This window comes from Hyla sarda, chromosome 5 (genome assembly GCF_029499605.1).
Source record: "Hyla sarda isolate aHylSar1 chromosome 5, aHylSar1.hap1, whole genome shotgun sequence".
NCBI lineage: Eukaryota > Metazoa > Chordata > Amphibia > Anura > Hylidae > Hyla > Hyla sarda.
Genome location: NC_079193.1, coordinates 270,471,113 through 270,490,294, shown reverse-complemented (window position 1 = coordinate 270,490,294; position 19,182 = coordinate 270,471,113). Strand labels below are relative to the sequence as shown.

The 19,182-nt window shown below is 42.7% G+C and overlaps 1 protein-coding gene across 1 annotated transcript in view; it reads left to right on the top strand.

Annotated features, from left to right (window-relative positions):
- NPC1 (NPC intracellular cholesterol transporter 1) overlaps positions 1-19,182 on the top strand; it is a 64,933-nt gene that overhangs the window by 8,711 nt on the left and 37,040 nt on the right. The window contains exon 2 of the mRNA XM_056521724.1: positions 15,258-15,371. Coding sequence (XP_056377699.1) covers positions 15,258-15,371 — 114 coding nt within the window. The remainder of the gene's footprint in view (positions 1-15,257; positions 15,372-19,182) is intronic.

The window sequence follows — 19,182 nt, the reverse complement described above, 5'->3', positions numbered from 1 at the left end:
GCAGTTCCATGACAGGACTGCAAAGCCAAACATGCCTCCAGTTCAAGGTTAGCCACAACATGCCCTCATATGAAAAAAATGAAAATTACCCGTGTATTGTGTCCTTAAGTTAATAGTTCAGAAATTTCCGCACGTGGCAATACCAAATATGTGGGCTTTGGTTAGTTTTGTTTTTTTGGATTTGAAAAATGGAAAAAGGGGGTGGATTTTATTTACCCTTTTTAAGTCCCCCATAGAGGTCTTTAATATGCAATCATTAGATTGCCTACACAATTGCTGTTGCCTAGCATTACTAGTGTTATAGATCCTGCCTCAGCAGATCGGAGCCCCACAGAGCAGGTGAGCGGATTTCTAAACCTAAAAGTTTAAAACCCAATAAAAATCATCCTAGCACACTGGAGATGTGAGCATGTGGTTCTAGATTCTCATTCCCTTGCATTACACTTATAATTGTTGGTATTTAGATATACAGAAGAGATTCATCCAGCAGGTCACAGAGGAGGAACTAAGGTTGGTTAAAGTCCAGTGTTGTCTACTGCCCATTCTGCAGAAATCTGTATGGAAAGATGCAGCTCACACTGGGTTGTTTGGGCAACTGTACCGTCCAGCATGAGCTTGTGCGGGAGACCAATGCTGAACTTAAACATTGAGGGTAGGGTCACACGAAACGGATCCGCCTATGATGGACCCTACAGTGTTCCTCCAGCTGTGCCTGCAATCCGCTGCTAGGAGCAGACATGTCTATCTGCGAGTCACCACGAGCATGCACAGTGCACTCTCACACATCACTTCTGCTCTTGGCCTAGCTCAGGGAGCAGGGGGAGGGGGCACGATGTGTGCGAGTACATTACGCATGCGCACGGCGACTGGCAGATTGTGTGTATCTGCTCATCGCGGCGGACTGCTGCTACGAGCAGGCGCACTATGGGGTCCATCATCGGCAGATCTGCACTGTAAAATACACTGTGGATCCCTTCTGTGTGACCCTACGATAAACAAAGGTCAGTTTTTCTGTAAGAGCAGTGAGACTATGGAATTTTCTGCCAGATGAACTGGTTATGGTGAACTCAAAAGTTCAAAAGAGGCTTGTATGCATTTCTGGAGAGTAATCACATAACAGGTTAATGATATTAGATTTATAGGGACAGAACGTTAATCCAGGGATCATTCTGATTGCTATATTGGCATCATGAAGGAATTTTCTCCCAGTGTGGAAGAACCCTCATAAGGATTTTTTACCTTCCTCTGGACCAACACGGTAGGGACAAAATAGGTGAAATACAATGATTATTATTATATTTTTTTTAAATCAATCTTAATCCTTCCAGTATTTATCAGCTGCTGCATGCTCCAAAGGAAGTGCAGTAGTTCTTTTCAGTCTGACTATAGTGTTCTCTGCTGACACCTCTGTCAAGAGCAGGATAGGTTTGCTAAGGGGATTTGCTCCTGCTCTGGACAGTTCCTGACATGAACAGAGGTGTCAGCAGAGAGCACTGTGGTCAGACGGAAAAGAACTCCAGAAAATACAACTTCCTGTGAAGCATACTGGCAGTGCTGGCAGGATTAAGATTTTTAAGAGAAGTTGGGGGTGGGTGGGGGGGATGCTTTCCACCGGAGTACCCACTCTTTTAAAGAACGTTTTTGTCTTTTTTTTTTTTTTTTTTTTTTTTTTTTTTAAACTTACTTACAGTACATAGGATCAAGGAATTTGGTGTTGATACATTTAGCCTTGTAAACAATGTTCTACTTTCAAGGTGTTCCAGTATCTTGGAGAATTGTGAGCTGAGACAGTTCAGAGTCTCATCCAGACATCTCAGGGGAACCAGAACGACTTTTATAGGAATAAATTAGTTCATGGCCAATCATTAGATTGTAGATTTGTGATCTTACAGTTTATGGTTCAAAAAGTTTACCAAAAAGGCTGCTAATTCCCATACAGTAGCAGATGACAGTGGCGGGACTTGAATGACCTGGGATTCTGTCACAAGTTAACCTTAGCTGTAAATAGAATGGGGACATGTAGTACTCACAAGCTCAGAGCTCAAGTAGCCTCTCTCCTCTCCATAGTGCAGACAGGAGCAGACTGTTAGCCCTGGACAATCCTTTATGGCTTAAAGTAACATCTGGAATTTTGGAATTAGCGTTTTGGAATATGATACAAATCGCATAATACATTTTGTATTGTTTTCCAAAAGAAATCAGAAAAAAGTCTGGAAAAATTTTTACAAAAATTGCAACCCTCTCTTTCCCCCAAACCCACCCCCCCCCCAAAAAAAAAAAAATAAATAAAAAATAAATAAAACACAAGTAAAGAACACAAACACACACACAAAAACACACACACACACACACACACACACACACCAACAAAACAAAAGCAACAAAATGGCAGAGAAAACTTCAGAAATATTCAGCTGTCTTTTTGTCTTTAGCATGAAGTACAGGTGTCATTTTTGAGGCTGAAAATGTGGAACAATAAAGTGTGTGTGTACATAGCCTGAATGTGAACATTTCTACCCTTATCCTTGGTCAAATTAAATGTGTGGAGTATTTGGGAACTCTTCAATAGGCAACAAAATGTGGGCAGGGAATGTGCCGCTCTTCATGGAATGTTCCTCCTACCACACTTGTCCATTATTTATTGAAGTAGTTACCAAGATATAAACTCAGGACCCGGCTATATTATCTAGATAACTTCTGTAAATACAATCGCAGTCCTTCTCTGGGAGCATGATGGGCGGCCATGTCATATGTGGACATAATATGTATATACCTATCAATATTTCCCAGCAGTTCTAGTAATTATGACTAGTGGAAAATGATCTTGGATGATAGAATCATTTGTCAGCACAGATCTCTGTAAATTACCCACGTAGTTTTGCATTTATAGATAACTATTGTAGATCGTAAACATTCCACTGCAGACACCGCCATTTCAAGGTAACTTTAGAGCAGTGTTTTCCAACCAGGGTGCCTCCAGGTGTTGCAAAACTACAACTCCCAGCATGCCCGGACAGCCGAAGGCTGTCTGGGCATGCTGGGAGTTGTAGTTTTGCAACACCTGGAGGCAGCCTGGTTGGAAAACAATGCTTTAGAGAAATAAAAACCTCTAGCAGGGAGATGTATAGCTCACCTGCTCTGGAGAAAAAAGAACAAAAAACTGAACGTAGCAGTCTGTTTCAGTATCGATGGGTGACAGCAGCCCCTCACTAGCATAATGGAGTGCAGGGATCCAGCTTTATCCCTTCTGCACTTGTGTCTGCTGGTATACGACTATTATGACAGATTCAGGCCACTGCTTGCCAAACGTGAAGATCTCCCTAGTTAATGATTTAAGTTGGCAGAGTTGCCAATTTCGAGACACCTAAGATGATATTCCTGTTGAATAACCTTTTTAATTTCACTGTAAGACCTTGACCTATCACAGAGACAGCCTGGTTAGCTAAGCTTTCTTAGGGTGCGTTCACACGCTATTACTAGCAGCAGATTTCCCGCTGCGGGAAACCTGCTGCGAGTTACGCTACCATTGACTTGAATGGGTCCACAGACAGTCTGCAATAGTGTCAGATTTGCGGACTGTCTGCGGACCCATTCGAATGAATGGTAGTGTAACTCGCATCGGGTTTCCCGCAGCGGTTCCAGTGGCCGGACCTCCCCAACCCCCCCCCCCCCCACAATCAGACACTTATCTCCTATTCTTTGGATAGGGGATTAAATTGTCCTACACGAGACTTCTACTTTAACAATGTCATTTTTAGCAGTACTGTCTTAGGCTGGGTTCAGACTACGTTTTTCAACTATGGTTCCCGCATACGTTTTCTATCAAAAACCGTATGGGGAAAAAAACGGATGGAACAGTATGGGAAAAAGTAAACCATATGGGTTTTTAAACGTGCATACTGTTTCGTCCGTTTTTATAGAAAAAAAAAAACATGCGTTTTTGAAAATTTTGTCCATTTTTAATGGGAGGGGTCTTGGGTGGGGACTTTAGGATTCAAATGCGCATGTGCAAAGTAAAAACCGTATACGTTTTTCCCGTATGGAACCGTATACATGTGCGTTTCCCATTGACGTCCATGTTAAAAAAAAAAAAAAAAACGTATGCGGTTGCGGTACGTTTTTTTAAACCGGAGTCAAAACCGTGGATGACCACGATTTTGTCTCCGGTTTAAAAACCTTACTGCAACCGCATACGTTTTTTTTAACATGGATGTCAATGGGAAACGCACATGTATACGGGAAAAACGTATACGTTTTTACTTTGCACATGCGCATTTGAATCCTAAAGTCCCCACCCAAGACCCCTGCCATTAAAAATGGACAAAATTTTCAAAAAAGGATGTTTTTTTTTTTTTTTTTTCTATAAAAACGGACGGAACAGTATGTACGTTTAAAAACAGTATACTGTTTAAAAATGCATACGGTTTACTTTTTCCCATACTGTTCCATCCATTTTTTTTCCATACGGTTTTTGATAGAAAACGTATGCAGGAACCATAGTTGAAAAACGTAGTGTGAACCCAGCCTACAAGGTTAGATGACGGAGTGTGAAACTTTAGCTATTCTCAGGCAATAATGGTAAAATACCATGCAATGTGTACTAGCTGTCCTGCAGTACCATATGGCAGGACAATTCACTCCTGTAATTAAAGTAGACATTATCCCTTTTTAAAGGTAGGATCACTTGTAGCGCATCCACAGTGTATGCTGCGGCTGGGTAGCTCTGTGTGTCGCTCATAGCTGTGGATTTCCTGCTGTAAGCATAGTGCCTGCTCGTAGCAGATGCACTGCAGGAAATCCACTGATACGAGCAGACACACAGTTACCCAGCCGCAGCAGGGAGCTCACGCTTGTGACTGCCGTCAGCGCATCCGTACTCTATGGATGTGCTAAGTATGACCCTACCCTAAATCTAGTAGGAGCTTTTGAAAATTCCATAATATTTGCTATTGGAGTCCCATAATAAACATAATGGGCATAAAGGAATAAGTAGAGGCACTTGATATCAGACATGAGGGCCCTGGCTAAATATTTTACAGTGAAAATCAAATACTAGTATTGAGAAAATACTACTGGTGCCAGTATCTATGTCTGAATATTTCTCGGTTGTTATACTTGGCTTAGTCTTAGAAAGAAACGTTGAAATAAAATGGACATGCCAAATAGGGCACTTTAGATGTCTCCTACAGCCAGGCGGCAAAGTGATAGTAGGGGCGACCAATTGCTGCAGAGTTTTCTATGTGTGTGGCATGTGCATTCTGATGCAGATTTCTGTGGGGATTCTGCAGAAGAAGCCACATGTAACATAAATGTCTTCTTTTTCTTGAATCTTAAAGATAAAGCTGTGTACTACTCCTGTTGTCCTATGATGGGACGATGTCTCCCTGATCTTTGACACAAAGACCCTTTCTCTTTAACTTTTTGCCCAATATTCCCAAACGTCTGGAATTATGTCCTTTGGACAGATGAGACAAAACTGGACCTTTTTGGCAAGTCACATTCGCTCAGATGGAAAAACTAGGAAAAACTAGGAAAAACTAGGCATACAATGATCAGAACACTCTACTACTGTGAAGCATGGAGGAGGCTCAGTTATATTTTGGGGCTGCTTTACTGCATGTGGCACAGAATGTCTTGAATCTGTAAAAGGTATGATTCTGGAGCCTAATGTGTCAGGAGGCTTGGTCTCAGTCCCAGGTCATGGGTCCTCCAACAGGATAATGACCCAAAAAACACAATGATAACACTCAAGAAAGGCTAAGAGTAAAACACTTGACTATTTTGAAGTGGCTTTTTATGAACCCTGATCTGAATCCTAATGAACATCTGAGGAAGGAGCTTTAAAGGGGTACTTCGCTGCTCAGCGTTTGAAACAAACTGTTCCGAACGCTGGAGCCGATGCCAGCAGCTCAGGACATCACGTCACGCCCCCTCCCATAGACTTGCATTGAGGGGGCGAGGCTAATCCGTAACGAGCTCCCTGCTTCAGTGTTCGGAACAGTTTGTTCCAAAGGCTGAGCAGTACCCCTTTAACTTGCAGTCTGAAGAAGGCCCCTTCACACCTGAGACATCTGGAGCAGTATCTTATGAGGAGTGGGCCAAGATACCTGGAGACAAGTGCAGAAGTCTCATTGAGAGTTACAGAAATTGCTGGATTGTAGTGACTACCTCAAAATATTACGTTCAGGGAACAATTATTTTTGTTCAGGCCAGTTTTGCTATTTTGTTTATTTATAATGATTCTGTCAAACCACAATTCAATAACAACTTCTGAGCTTCATCAGCAAATTTTAATAAAGTGGTCCCTCAACATACGATGGTAATTCATTCCAAACGACCCATTGTTTGTCGAATCCATCGTATGTTAAGGGATCCGTGCAATGTAAATAGGAAGCTGTACTCACCTGTTCCCCCCCCCGCTCCGGACCAGGTCCTCACCGCTCCCGATGCTGTCCCAGGGGCTCCCGATGCTGTCCCAGGGGCTCCCGATGCTGTCCCGCTGCTCTGGTGTCTTCTTCGCGATCCTCCGCCTTCTTCCGCATCTTCTCCGGTGTCCGGGCCTCGCTTTCTGGTGACGTTATTACGCTGCTGCGCCGGCACGGCGTGCGTAGTGACGTAATAACGACACCGGAAAGCGAGGCCCGTACCCTGGAGAAGATGCAGAAGACGCCAGAGGATCGCGAAGTGGACCCGGAGCAGCGGGGATAGGTAGGCGAACCTGTCCGGGATGCTTAAACTGCTATCCGACAGCAGCTTAAGCATTTTGCACTGTCGGGTAGCAGTTAATGCGATGGCCCCGACATATAAAAGCATCGTATGTCGATTTTATCATATGTCGGGGCCATCGCAGGTCGGGAGGTTACTGTACATTACTTTTGCAAGTGTCAGTTTATTTCAGGGAACATTGTGGGCTTTTCAGTCATCATCTCAAGGTACCAACAATTTTGTCGACATCTGTGTAGATATATAATAAAGTTGCCCATTGGAAATGCTCAGAAACATCAGTGATACATAATTTAAATATTTATCATTGATGGCTGCTTGCCAGATCCTGTTTTATGTCTGCATAGTACAGTGATCCCTCAACATACCATGGTAATCCGTTCCAAATGGACCATCGTTTGTTGAAACCATCGTATGTTGAGGAATCAGTGCAATGTAAAGTATAGGACAGTGGTCTACAACCTGCGGACCTCCAGATGTTGCAAAACTACAACACCCAGCATGCCCGGACAGCCGTTGGCTGTCCGGGCATGCTGGGAGTTGTAGTTTTGCAACATCTGGAGGTCTGCAGGTTGAAGACAACTGGTATTGGAGGTTATACTCACGTGTCCCCGCCGCTCCGGACCGTCACCGCTGCCCTGGATGTCGCCTTCCATCACTGTTGCCGTGTCCCCGGGGTGTCCCCGCCGATCTGGCAAAGCCTCCGCTTCCCTACATCTTCGCTCTCCGTCGCCGCCATCACGTCGCTACGCACGCCGCTCCTATTGGATGACGGGATGGCGTGCGCAGCGACGTGATGACGACTATGCAGGGGATCCCGAAGAGGAAGCGCCAGAGCCCCGAGGACAGGTAAGTGATCGTCAGCTGACCACACGGGGCACCGTAAACGGCTATCCGGTGGCAGCTGAAGCAGTCTGCGCTGCCGGATAGCCGTTTATGCGATGGCCCCGACATACAAAAGCATCGTATGTCTGCTGCCTTCAACATGTGATGGCCTCTGAGAGTGATCGTATGTTGAGATGATCGTATAGGTCGGGGGGGGGGGGGGGTCACTGTATAGTGCTTCCCTATATTAACATAGGAAAACCCCTAAAAAAAAAAATATATATATATATATATATATATATATATATATATATATATATATATATATAAATAAAAAAATAAAAAAAAAAAAATCTCGCCTATATTGTTCCATCCCTTCTGCTGTGGATCTGAGATTCAGGGGCCTCACTCGAACACTAGCCCGGGTTTATAAACTGAGTGCTCAATCTGGGCCACTGTGTTTTTTGGAATTCAGAGCTTGTCCTGCGCTCAGTTAACTAAGGTTATGCATGTGCGTTCTGGAAGACCTTGTGCTTGTCCCACAGTGCACTCTATTGTGTCTCTGCCGTGGCACAGATTCTGACTTCATGCATGAATAGCTAATAAAGTAGCAGCTCTCAGTCCTGCTTGTCTGAATAACTAATTTTTCATGGTAGAATGATAATTCAGCTATTCACTATTAGATTTGCTAATGGAATTCTTCAAATATAAATTGTAAATTATTATTATTAATTCTTTATATAGCGCACATAAATTCGGCAGAACTGTATGGTCTCTGTCTCCATTAGGTTTCACAATCTATCAGTATGTTATAAAGTGTGGGAGGAAACCCAAGCAAACATGACGAGAACATACAAACTCATTGCAGATTTTGTCCTTGGTGAGATATGAACCTAGGACCCCGGCGCTGCCAGGCAACAGTGCTTGCCACAGTGCAGCCCATTAAAGGGGTACTCCGCTGCTCAGCGTTTGGAACAAACCGTTCTGAACGCTTGAGCTGGCGCCTGCATGACGTCATGCTCCGCCCCCTCAATGCAAGTCTATGGGAGGGCGCATGACGGCTTTCATGCCCCCTCCCATAGACTTGCATTGAGTGGGCGGGGCGTGATGTGGTGAGGGGCGGGGCTATGACGTCACAAGCTGCCGGCTCCAGCGTTTGGAACAGTATCTTCCAAACGCTGAGCAGCAGAGTACCCCTTTAAGTACCCCTTCTCTTTTTCCCCAGATACATAAATTCATGACTGTACATCAACATTCTTTTTCATTCATTCATGTATTCATTAAGAAATTGCTATATATGTTTTACAAAAATATCAGCATTTCAACGTATGCTGTCTTGGCTCTTGATCCGGTCACTGCTGAATTTCCACAATGGGTTCTGTAGTATAAATTGAAGATTCAGGACCGGCTAAAAGAATGAACATGTGCAGTCTGTGGAGTAGGTGCACCTCTGCGCGGTCCTACCGATGATCTCAGCGGCGCCCCCTGCAGACAGAATCTCTGCCTTGAATATTCCCAGGTTGTGATTTAGCAGTGTGGACAGGTCTTACTTTACCAACCTGGTTTGTGTGGTAAGGAAGTCATTAGTTTAGGAACAATCACTTTGATAAGGAAACTTGTCTGCTCCTACAGAAATGGTAAAGCAGTCGTGTATAGAATTTACAAGCTTGTTAGCTATATACTGTAAACTATAGACAGCAGTGTGCAAATAACTCAGGTTCCCTTTCTGACAGCCACTGTGAATTCAGCTGCATTTCCAGTAGCTCAATAAAGAAATATGGCTCCGCCTACTAAGGCAGCTTTCACACTATAAAATTCATCCGTTTTAAAGATCCGTTTGATGTTCCATTATGAAAACCCTGAAAATCGGCCATTAAACGTCCATTAGAAAATCCCATTATAGTCTATGGGATTTTTACATTATCCGTTTTAATCCGTTATTAATAATGGACGTTATTTTGTGACGGAAGATGGTAACGGAAGAAATAGTGCATGCACTATTTCTTCCGTTCATTCTCCCGTCACAAAATAACATCCATTATTAATAACGGATTAAAACGGATAATGTAAAAATCCCATAGACTATAATGGGATTTTCTAACGGACTTATGGGATTTTCTAACGGACGTTTAATGGCCGAATTTCAGGTTTTTCGTAACGGAACATCAAACGGATCTTTAAAACGGATGAATTTTATAGTGTGAAAGCAGCCTTAGACTGACTGAAGACTTCCTTTTTACAAAGGTTTTTCTTTTATACAGACTTCGGGGTGTTGTTTTTGTGGTAGGCACAATATACCAATTTGTTCTAGTTATCATTACTGCTCTTCTGAAGGCATCCTTTGAAATCAGCTTTTACTTAGTCAATGTGTGACAATATGAAGTCTTAGAATGTGACTGGGAATGTTAGCCAAGCCAGACAATTCTCCAGTAGAAGGGTATATCCATCTGATCAGAGAACTGCTTTGCATATCCTTCTTCCCAGAATTCCCTGTGGAGCAGGAATGACCTTTAGGTCTCCACGTATCCTTATCATGCTCTCTTTAAAGAGCATTATTTTCCATTTTTGCTTTTCTCAAAATACATGATGTTCTCAAATGTATATTGGGTCCCCTAGATAAAGGAGCTAGCTACAAAAGTGAGGAACCAGCAACGTCACTCTGTAGCGTCATGTTCACACTGCAATCGGGAAATGTGCAATAGGACCCCACCTCCCTCACTTACTCAATAGCACAGTAGGCCCCAATTTTATTCTGTGGGAAGTAGTGGTCAGTAAGCAGCATTGCTCCTTACCAGGTGGCTAGAGTCCGTGTCAACAAACCCGTTCCTAAGAGCAAGCGGAATCTGATCGCCTTGTTATGACCCTTGAGCTAACCTGCCATAGCAGTTGCGTTATGGGTGGCCACTTCCCTATACTGTAACTTTTGTCCCAGTTACTGCTGATCTGCTACAGGATAACTGGAGGACTTGGGTGCAGCATTGTTTAGCCTTTCTTTTCTATAAGGCAATGTGTTGGGGTGTACTGTCGTACTAAATCAGTGTCCTTCTACCAGTGTGCCGTGGCACCTTGGGCGTGAGACACAGCTGGAAATATCCCTCAGGCACCATACTGTACCTACAGCAAAATAAATGGCCCTCCTTACTTTCTCTCTGCCTCTCCTCCTGCCAGCATGCATGCCACTAGCCCCAGCTGCAAGTACCTACAGGGGGAAAACACTACCTACAGGGAATGGGTGGCAGTGGGCTGAGGAGTGCTAGGTCTCAGTAGTTTCAGCTAGAGATGTTTCGATACTGGACATTTGCACGAGTACTTGTGATGAGATGTACTGCTGGTTAGCTCAGGGATGCTGATCGGGATCACTGCTGTATAATCGCCATGTCCTGATCAGCTGTGAGGACGGCTGGGTCCCTTACCCTGCTCTGTGTGGCGATCATCGTTATTTTACTGCTGTCAGCCATAGTAGGCAGTCGTAAAGGAGCACTGGTAACACTGATCAATGCTATGGCATAGCATTGATCAGTGTATGCAATCTACAGATTGCATGTAATAGTCCCCTATGGGGACTAAAAAGTGAAAAAAAAATTTTTATAAAAAATATGTTAATTTACCCCTTCCCAATAAAACATTTGAATCGCCCCCCCCCTTTTCAAAAAAGTTTAAATAAAATACAAAATATATATATTTTTTGAATATAAAAAAAGCCCTTATAAAACCTAAAAAAAACACCCCTTTTTTTCCCATTAAGGGTATGTTCACACGGGCGGATCCACAGCGTATTTTACGCTGCTGAAGGCCCGCTGCATGCTGCCTTTAGATGTGCCTGCTCAGATTGGCAGTGCGCCGCTACAAGCAGACACACTGAAACAATGTGCGAGTCGTCGCACACGCGCACACACACACACACACACACCACGGCTGCCCCCCCTGCTCCATGAGCTAGGCCGAGAGCAGCCACGATGTGCGAGTACACTGCGCATGCGTGCTGCGACTTGCACATTGCAGTGTGTCTACACGTAGCGGCATATTGCCACTCTGAGCAGGTACATCTAAAGGCACCAAGTAGCGGTCCTTCAGCGGTGGATCCGCAGCGTAAAATATATGCTGTGGATCTGCCTGTGTGAGTGTATCCTTAAGGGGAAAAAAAAAGACCCTGTCACGTGACATTCAAAAAAGTATTGGTGAGTACTTAAGAAAAAGTATTGGTACGCAGTCTTAAAAAAAAAAAAAAAAAAAAAATATATATGGTATCGGCACATCCCCCAACCAGAAATGTGACCAACTCAGGGAAAAATTTTTATGAAAGACTTGCACCTTTTTCTGTCTGTTGGACCTACTTCTGATATGGTTACGGATACTGACCAGAATGAGCTGTAAAATGTGAACCAGATACGGACTAAAATGCGATGTGAGCATCCAGACTTGGGTTACATTTACAGCCAATGTATTTGTTGCTAAATTATCAGCTGAAAAGTCACTGTTTTACACCTGGATGTAATTGTTTCTACAGAAAGTACATGATTTTCAGCAGGCCACATTTTTATATGAATATTTTCGTAAATGGGCACTGTCAGATCCCAAAACTTTTTTTTAGAGGTTGTTACTGATGAAAATTTAAGACCTTTTGTATTATGGTTATTTAATATTTTTTTTAATATTTAATAAATAAAATGGCCCCTGAAAATCCCACCACTAGTGGTCCTCATACCTATTGGGACACTTAACAGTCCTGCAGCAGCATCAGGCTTGTCCATGAATCTGAGTTATGGACAAGATATGACTCCTGGACATGGCTGCATGAGCAGACGCACCAATCACCTCCCACCACCAGGAGGTGGGGCATGCCTTCTTCCCCTGAGAGGATTTCTTACACTGTGAGCTAATGAAAAGAGGCATTTTTATATTATATGTGATAGAGGCATAAACATTAGATGCACATGGTCAGGATTAGGTACTGAGTAACAAATTAATGCGTACCTGTCAGATCCCACAAATAAAAATAAAATAAATAATAATCATTGTTAGGGTGGGTTCACATCACGGTTTGTCTCCACGGTTTTCTATCAGGTTTTTTAATCAAAACCGTATTCCTCAAAACCAGACCAAATTGTATGCAACCGTGCCCTTAAAAAGAACCCCTATACGGTTTGAATTTTTTTTTTTTTGTCCGGTTGCATACGGTTTAACAATTACATCAAACCCGTTTTTATTTATTTTTATTTTTTTTATTTTCAATTGTTCGGTGAGTGTGACTTTAGATTCGCAATGTGCATGTGCAAAGTTAAAAACTGTATATAGGGAAAACCGGATTGAACCGTAGACACATACAATACACTACAGTTCTCATTGACTTTCATGTTATAACAACCGTATACGGTTACAATATCGTTTTTCACCCAGACCAAAAAAAAAAACCATGGTAAAACACGGTTTTGAGTACGAGGAAAAAAGTACTACAAACAAACCGCATTCATCAGGTTGCGTACAGTTTCCAATGGATTGTCTATGGATACGGTTTTCGATACGATTGCATACGGTTTCAGATATGAATCCGTACACTGAACCCGTGATGTGAACCCACCCTTACTCAATACCTAATCCTGGCCATGTACATGTGATTTTTTTTTTATGCCTCTATCGCCTATATTTATGATATAATATTCATTAGCTCAGTGTTAGAAATCCTCTCGGGGAAGGGGGCGTGTCCCTCCTTGTGGTGGTGGAAGGTGATTGGTGCGTGTGATTGAAGAGTCATCTCTTGGCCTCTGATTGGTTGCTATGGGCAGCTAGTCAGCCTTTTAAATCTCCCCCATTGCTTATCTCTGCAGTGATCCATATGATTTTGTAGAGCTGAGCAGAAATGAGATTAGCAAAACCACATGGGTTACACCGCACTTGTCCGGTCTCCTGATGGTCACATGCATGCTGTTTGTTGGCTTGCTCTTAAATTACCTCTTTATTCTAAGCCACTCATAGTGGGTTAATGTTGTCATGTTTTGAGTTTTTAGACTTGTTATACTTTGTTCCTATAAACCAGTGACCTCTTTTACTTATTTTACTATAGGAAAGTTGAAGCATAGGACATAGAGTTGTATTCCACATTAGGGATCACTGCGGTAGGGGTTTTAGTCACGGTGGTCAGGCTGTGTGACTCGTAGTTCAAAGGACAATGCAGGACAAATTACTAATAGACGTTGCAGCATATCTTCTGTGGATTGTCCGTTAGGGTGCGTTCACACGGCCGTCTGTCCCCTGTTTTTTTTATTTTTTTTATTTTTTTCATTTTATATCCCCATTTCGGATCCGTTCTTGCAGGCTGTTAACGGATAAAAAAAAAAAAAATCCATTCATGTCAATAGGATTTCATACAATCCATTTATATCCGTTTGTACCCGTCTGCACTCATTTCCGTTTATTTTTTACGATAGAAAAAGCGGCACATGCAGTATATTTTTCTTCCGTCATCGGTTTGCATCCGTTTTTTCAATCCGTTTTTACTTCTGAGCATGCTCAGTCCGTGTTTTTTTTTTTATCCATTTTTATTTTTGACGGGACAGGAACAAGACCGGTATAGACGGTTGTGTGAACGCAGCCTAAGGCATAAAAACTGAAGACTTTTTTTTTTTTTTAATAATATTTATTGACAGAATACGGACTGATCAGCTAGCACCGGACCTTCCTCCCAAAACCAACACACGGCAGGTGTATGGCGGCACCGAATGTAGGAACAAGGAAAGAAGATGCCAGCGAGGTATTGCAGAGCCCAGGTTTATTAAATGGATAAAAACAGGAACGGTAAACAAAGGGTTACACCTTTCAGGCGTGTAACAGAACGCCCTTAGTCCATGACTAAGGGCGTTCTGTTACACGCCTGAAACGCGTAACCCTTTGTTTACCATTCCTGTTTTTATCCATTTAATAAAACCTGGGATCCGCAATCCCTCGCTGGCATCTTCTTTCCTTGTTCCAATAATATTTATTGGGTTTTTTGAGGATATTCAAACATTGTCTGAGTGTTTACATGTTGGTTCGCTAGACCTTGGGAAAACTGATAGTATTGGATTGTTTGGGGTCAAAAGTACCTTGTGTTATCAGACATGACATACCTGACCTGATGGTTCATCAAGATAGATAAGGGCATGTGTCTGGGGAGAAAGTTGTTGTCGTCCTATATGCATGGTATATTCTTGCATAATGATCGGGTCTGAGGATAATGTTAAGGCCTTATTCATACATTACAGCAGTGTTTCCCAACCAGGGTGCCTCCCGCTGTTGCAAAACTACAACTCCCAGCATGCCCGGACAGCCAAAGGCTGTCCGGGCATGCTGGGAGTTGTAGTTTTGCAACAGCGGGAGGCACCCTGTTGGGAAACACTGCATTACAGCTTGGTCAGTATTTTGTATCGGCCAAAATCAGGAGTGGAGGCAAAGCCAAGAAAGGTAAAAAGTCAGATTCACCAACAATCTACAATTGTAGATTTCAATACCAGGATTTTTAATTTGTTTTGTTAAATAAAAAAAATAAAAATAAAAGTAACACACAACTGTGATGCCCCGAAGCCCTGTAACCATTAGACCAGTGCAGCTGAGTAATGCACTTTGCTTCCATGATCAGTAAAGGATTGCAGGTTATGATTTGTGTCTACTTTCAGTGATAGTTTAAAAATGAGTAAAAAGAAATAATTCAATTTTTGTTTTCTTTTTTGTTGTAGGTCTCTTCCCAACATTGTGTCTGGTATGGAGAGTGTCCAATGGGGGATAAGTACAACTGTGAATACCTGGGACCTCCAAAACCCCTTCCTGAGGAGGGGCATGAACTACTTCAGGTATGCTGCCAAATCCTGTTTATTTCCGTGTTCTGAACGTGTGACATGTTTTGGATGTTCATGATCAACTCGTACAACCTCCAGATCTGTCTGCGGTCAATGGGGCTCAGAACATTATGGTACTTACACACGTATGCAGTTTTGATGCGCAGGATTTTCTGCTGCAGATTTCTATGTAAACTAAATGACTGAGCACAGCTTCTAATCTGCAGTTATAAATCCTGTGCATCAAATCTGTGCAGGATCGTGTACGTGTGAACGTACCCTTAACCCCTTAACTACCACGGACGTATATTTTTATGTCTGTGGCCGGCTCTCGATCCGTGAAGCGAGCTTGTATCTGTGGGGTCCCGGTTGCTATCAGCAACCAGGACCCGCGGCTAATACCGGACATCGCCGATCGGGCTGATGTCCGGTATTAACCCTTTAGACGCCGCAATCAACGTTGATTGCAGCGTCTAAAACGGGAGAATACACTGCCGGTTAGCTCAGCGGAGCAGTTCAGGACCGCCACAGGGAAATCGCAGCGTCCCAAACAGCTGAGAGGACAGCGGGATATGCCTTACCTTCTTTCCGGCTGTCCGATCAGTGTTTGATTGCTCCAAGCCTGAAATCCAGGCTTGAGCAATCAGGCGCAGAAAACACTGATCAATGCATTCCTATGACAATGCATTGAACAGTGCCTGCAATCTGAGTATGCAATGTTTTAGCCCCTAGAGGGGGCTGTAACACTGCATAAAAAAGTAAAAAAAATAAATGTGATTTAACCCCTTCCCTAATAAAAATCAGAATAACCCCCCCCCCCTTTCCCATAAAAAAAAGTGTGTAAATAAACATGTGGTATCGCCGCGAACGTAAATGGCCGAACCGTAAAAATATATTGTTAATTAAACCGCACGGTCAATGGCGTACGCTTAAAAAAAAAAAATTCTAAAGTCCAAAATAGTGCATTTTTGGTCACTTTTTATACAACAAAAAATAAAGAAAAAGCGATCAATAAGTCCGATCAAAACAAAAATGGTACCGATAGAAACTTCAGATCACGGTGCAAAAAAATGAGCGATCAAACTGCCCCATACATGGAGAAATAAAAAAGTTATAGGGGTCAGAAGAGGATCGTTTTAAACGAATAAATTTTCGTGCAATTTTCGACAAAATCAAACCTATATAAGTAGGATATAATTTTAATTGTATGGACCTACAGAATAAAGATAAGGTGTCACTTTTTTACCAAAACATTTACTGAGTAGAAACTAGTGCTGGGCGGCATGACCAAAAATGTGTATCACGGCACTGTTCAAACTTATGGCGGTCTCACGGTATTTGACGGTATTTTTTTTTTTTCCCACTCCTCTCCTCCTTACCACCATTCTCTTCCCCCCCCCCTCTCTCTCAAATGAATTATCAGCCGCATTGCGCTGCGGAACTAATTATATATGACCAGTGGGCGCTGTCCTGCTTTCCCCCCCATTACCAAATGAATGAACTGTCAGCCGCAGTGGGCTGTGGGCGCTGCAGAACTTCTGATCAGAAATTCTGCAGCGGCCCACAGGCTTTCAGCGCTTGCAGGGGGAGGTGACAGCTTCCGTTCTCCGTCCTGCGGCTCACAACGCATTCAATTCCAGCGCCGTGGCTCACAGGAGGAAAAGGAGGTCAGTGCCTGTGGGTAACATGATTAGTCCCCCAATGTGGGGACTGTGCAGCGGCTGGCTGATAATTCATTCATTTGGTGGAGGGGGGGAGGAAAAGCAGGACAGCACCTTCGGATCATGTATGATTATTTCCCCAGCGCACTGTGACTGATAATTCATTCATTTGAGAGGGGAGGGGCCCGGCCGTTATTGCGGTATAGGGAAAAATTCATATTGTACAGAAAAAAAACACCGGTATTCGGTATGAAGCGGTATATCACCCAGCACTAGTAGAAACGGGAGCCCTAAAAGTTACAAATGGCGTTTTTTCTTCAATTTTGTCGCACAATGATTTTTTTCCCCGTCGATTTTTGGGTAAAACGACTGATGTCATTACAAAGTAGAATTGGTGGCGCAAAAAAAAAGCAGTCATTGTGGTCAGGATTTACAATAGGCAAATCTGCAGTGGATTTTCAGGATAATCCATAGCTGAAATCTGTGACTGACTGAAACTCTCTCATTATTGCCGCTGATTTGGATTAAGCTTTATTCAAATGTAATTGAACCTCTATGACTTTTCAATGCGCAGTCTGTGCGAGTAAGAAGCACGCTGTGGATTATCCTTTACACGGCGCCGTCCTTGCCTGTCACTAATTTATTACTAATTTAAGCCATGAACTTGCAATAGAAAAACAGTAGAAAGTTGATCTGGAGAGATCATCAGCTTTTGAGGTGCTCTCATGCTTATGCTTCCTATAATCTAACTCCTTACATATCTTTACTTATTGATTGTAAATACTTTTTGTGATGTGAATTTCAAAAGAAATGTGTTTTACATGCGGATTTTGATGCAGTTTTACCCTGTGGATTACAATTGTTAAGTCTATGACCAATCCATTAGAAAAGTGATACAAAATATTTTTGAATTCATAGTGTATTTCCTAAGTTCCATTATTATTATTTACAGTCATCGACACAATTTGGGACATCGACACAATTCTAAAATTTTTGGCTCTATACACCACCACAATGGATTCGAAATGAAACAAACAAGATGTGCTTTAACTCCATATCAGGGGAACAATGTAGGAATTACAACAGTTTGCATATGTGCCTCCCACTTGCTAAGGGACCAAAAGTAATGGGACAATTGGCCTCTCAGCTGTTCCATGTTTATGTGTGTGTTATTCCCTCATTATCCCAATTACAATTAGCAGATGAAAGGTCCAGAGTTCAATTATTTGCATTTGAAATCTGTTGCTGTCAACTCTCAAGATGAGATCCAAAGAGCTGTTACTATCAGTGAAGCAAGCCATCATTAGGCTGAAAAAAAAACCATCAGAGAGAGCCGTATAGGCGTGGTCAAAACAACTGTTTGGAACATTATTAAAAAGAAGGAAAGAAGAATTATTTCCCTGGTGAAGAAAACCCCTTCACAACAGTAGGCTAGATCAAGAACACTCTCCAGCAGGTAGGTGTATGTGTGTCAGAGTCAACAATCAAGAAAAGACTTCACCAGAGTGAATACAGTACAGAGGGATCACCACAAGATGGAAACCATTGGTGAGCCTCAAAAACAGGAAGGCCAGATTAGAGTTTGCCAAACGACATCTGAAAAAGCCTTCACAGTTCTGGAACAACATCCTATGGACAGATGAGACCAAGATCAACTTGTACCAGAGTGATGGGAAGAGAAGAGTATGGAGAAGGAAAGGAACATGGTCCTAGGCATACCATCTCATCAGTGAAGCATGGTGGTGGTAGTGTCATGGCATAGTGGGCATGTATGGCTGCCAATGGAACTGTTTCTCTTGTATTTATTGATGATGTGACTGCTGACAAAAGCAGCAGGATAAATTCTGAAGTGTTTCTGGCAATATTATCTACTCATATTCAGCAAAATGCTTCAGAAATCATTGGACGGCGCTTCACAGTGCAGATGGACGATGACCAAAAGCAAACTGCAAAAGCAACCAGAGTTTTTTTTTTTTTTTTTTTTTTAAGGGAAATAAGTGGAATGTTAGGCAATGGCCAAGTCAATCACCTGAAATTGCCCCAAGAACAAGCAGGAACTGAAGACAGTTGCAGTTGAGGCCGGCAGAACATCACCAGGGATGAAACCCATCAATGTCTGGTGTTGTCTTTGCGTTCCAGACTTCAGGCTGTAATTGGTCTCTTAA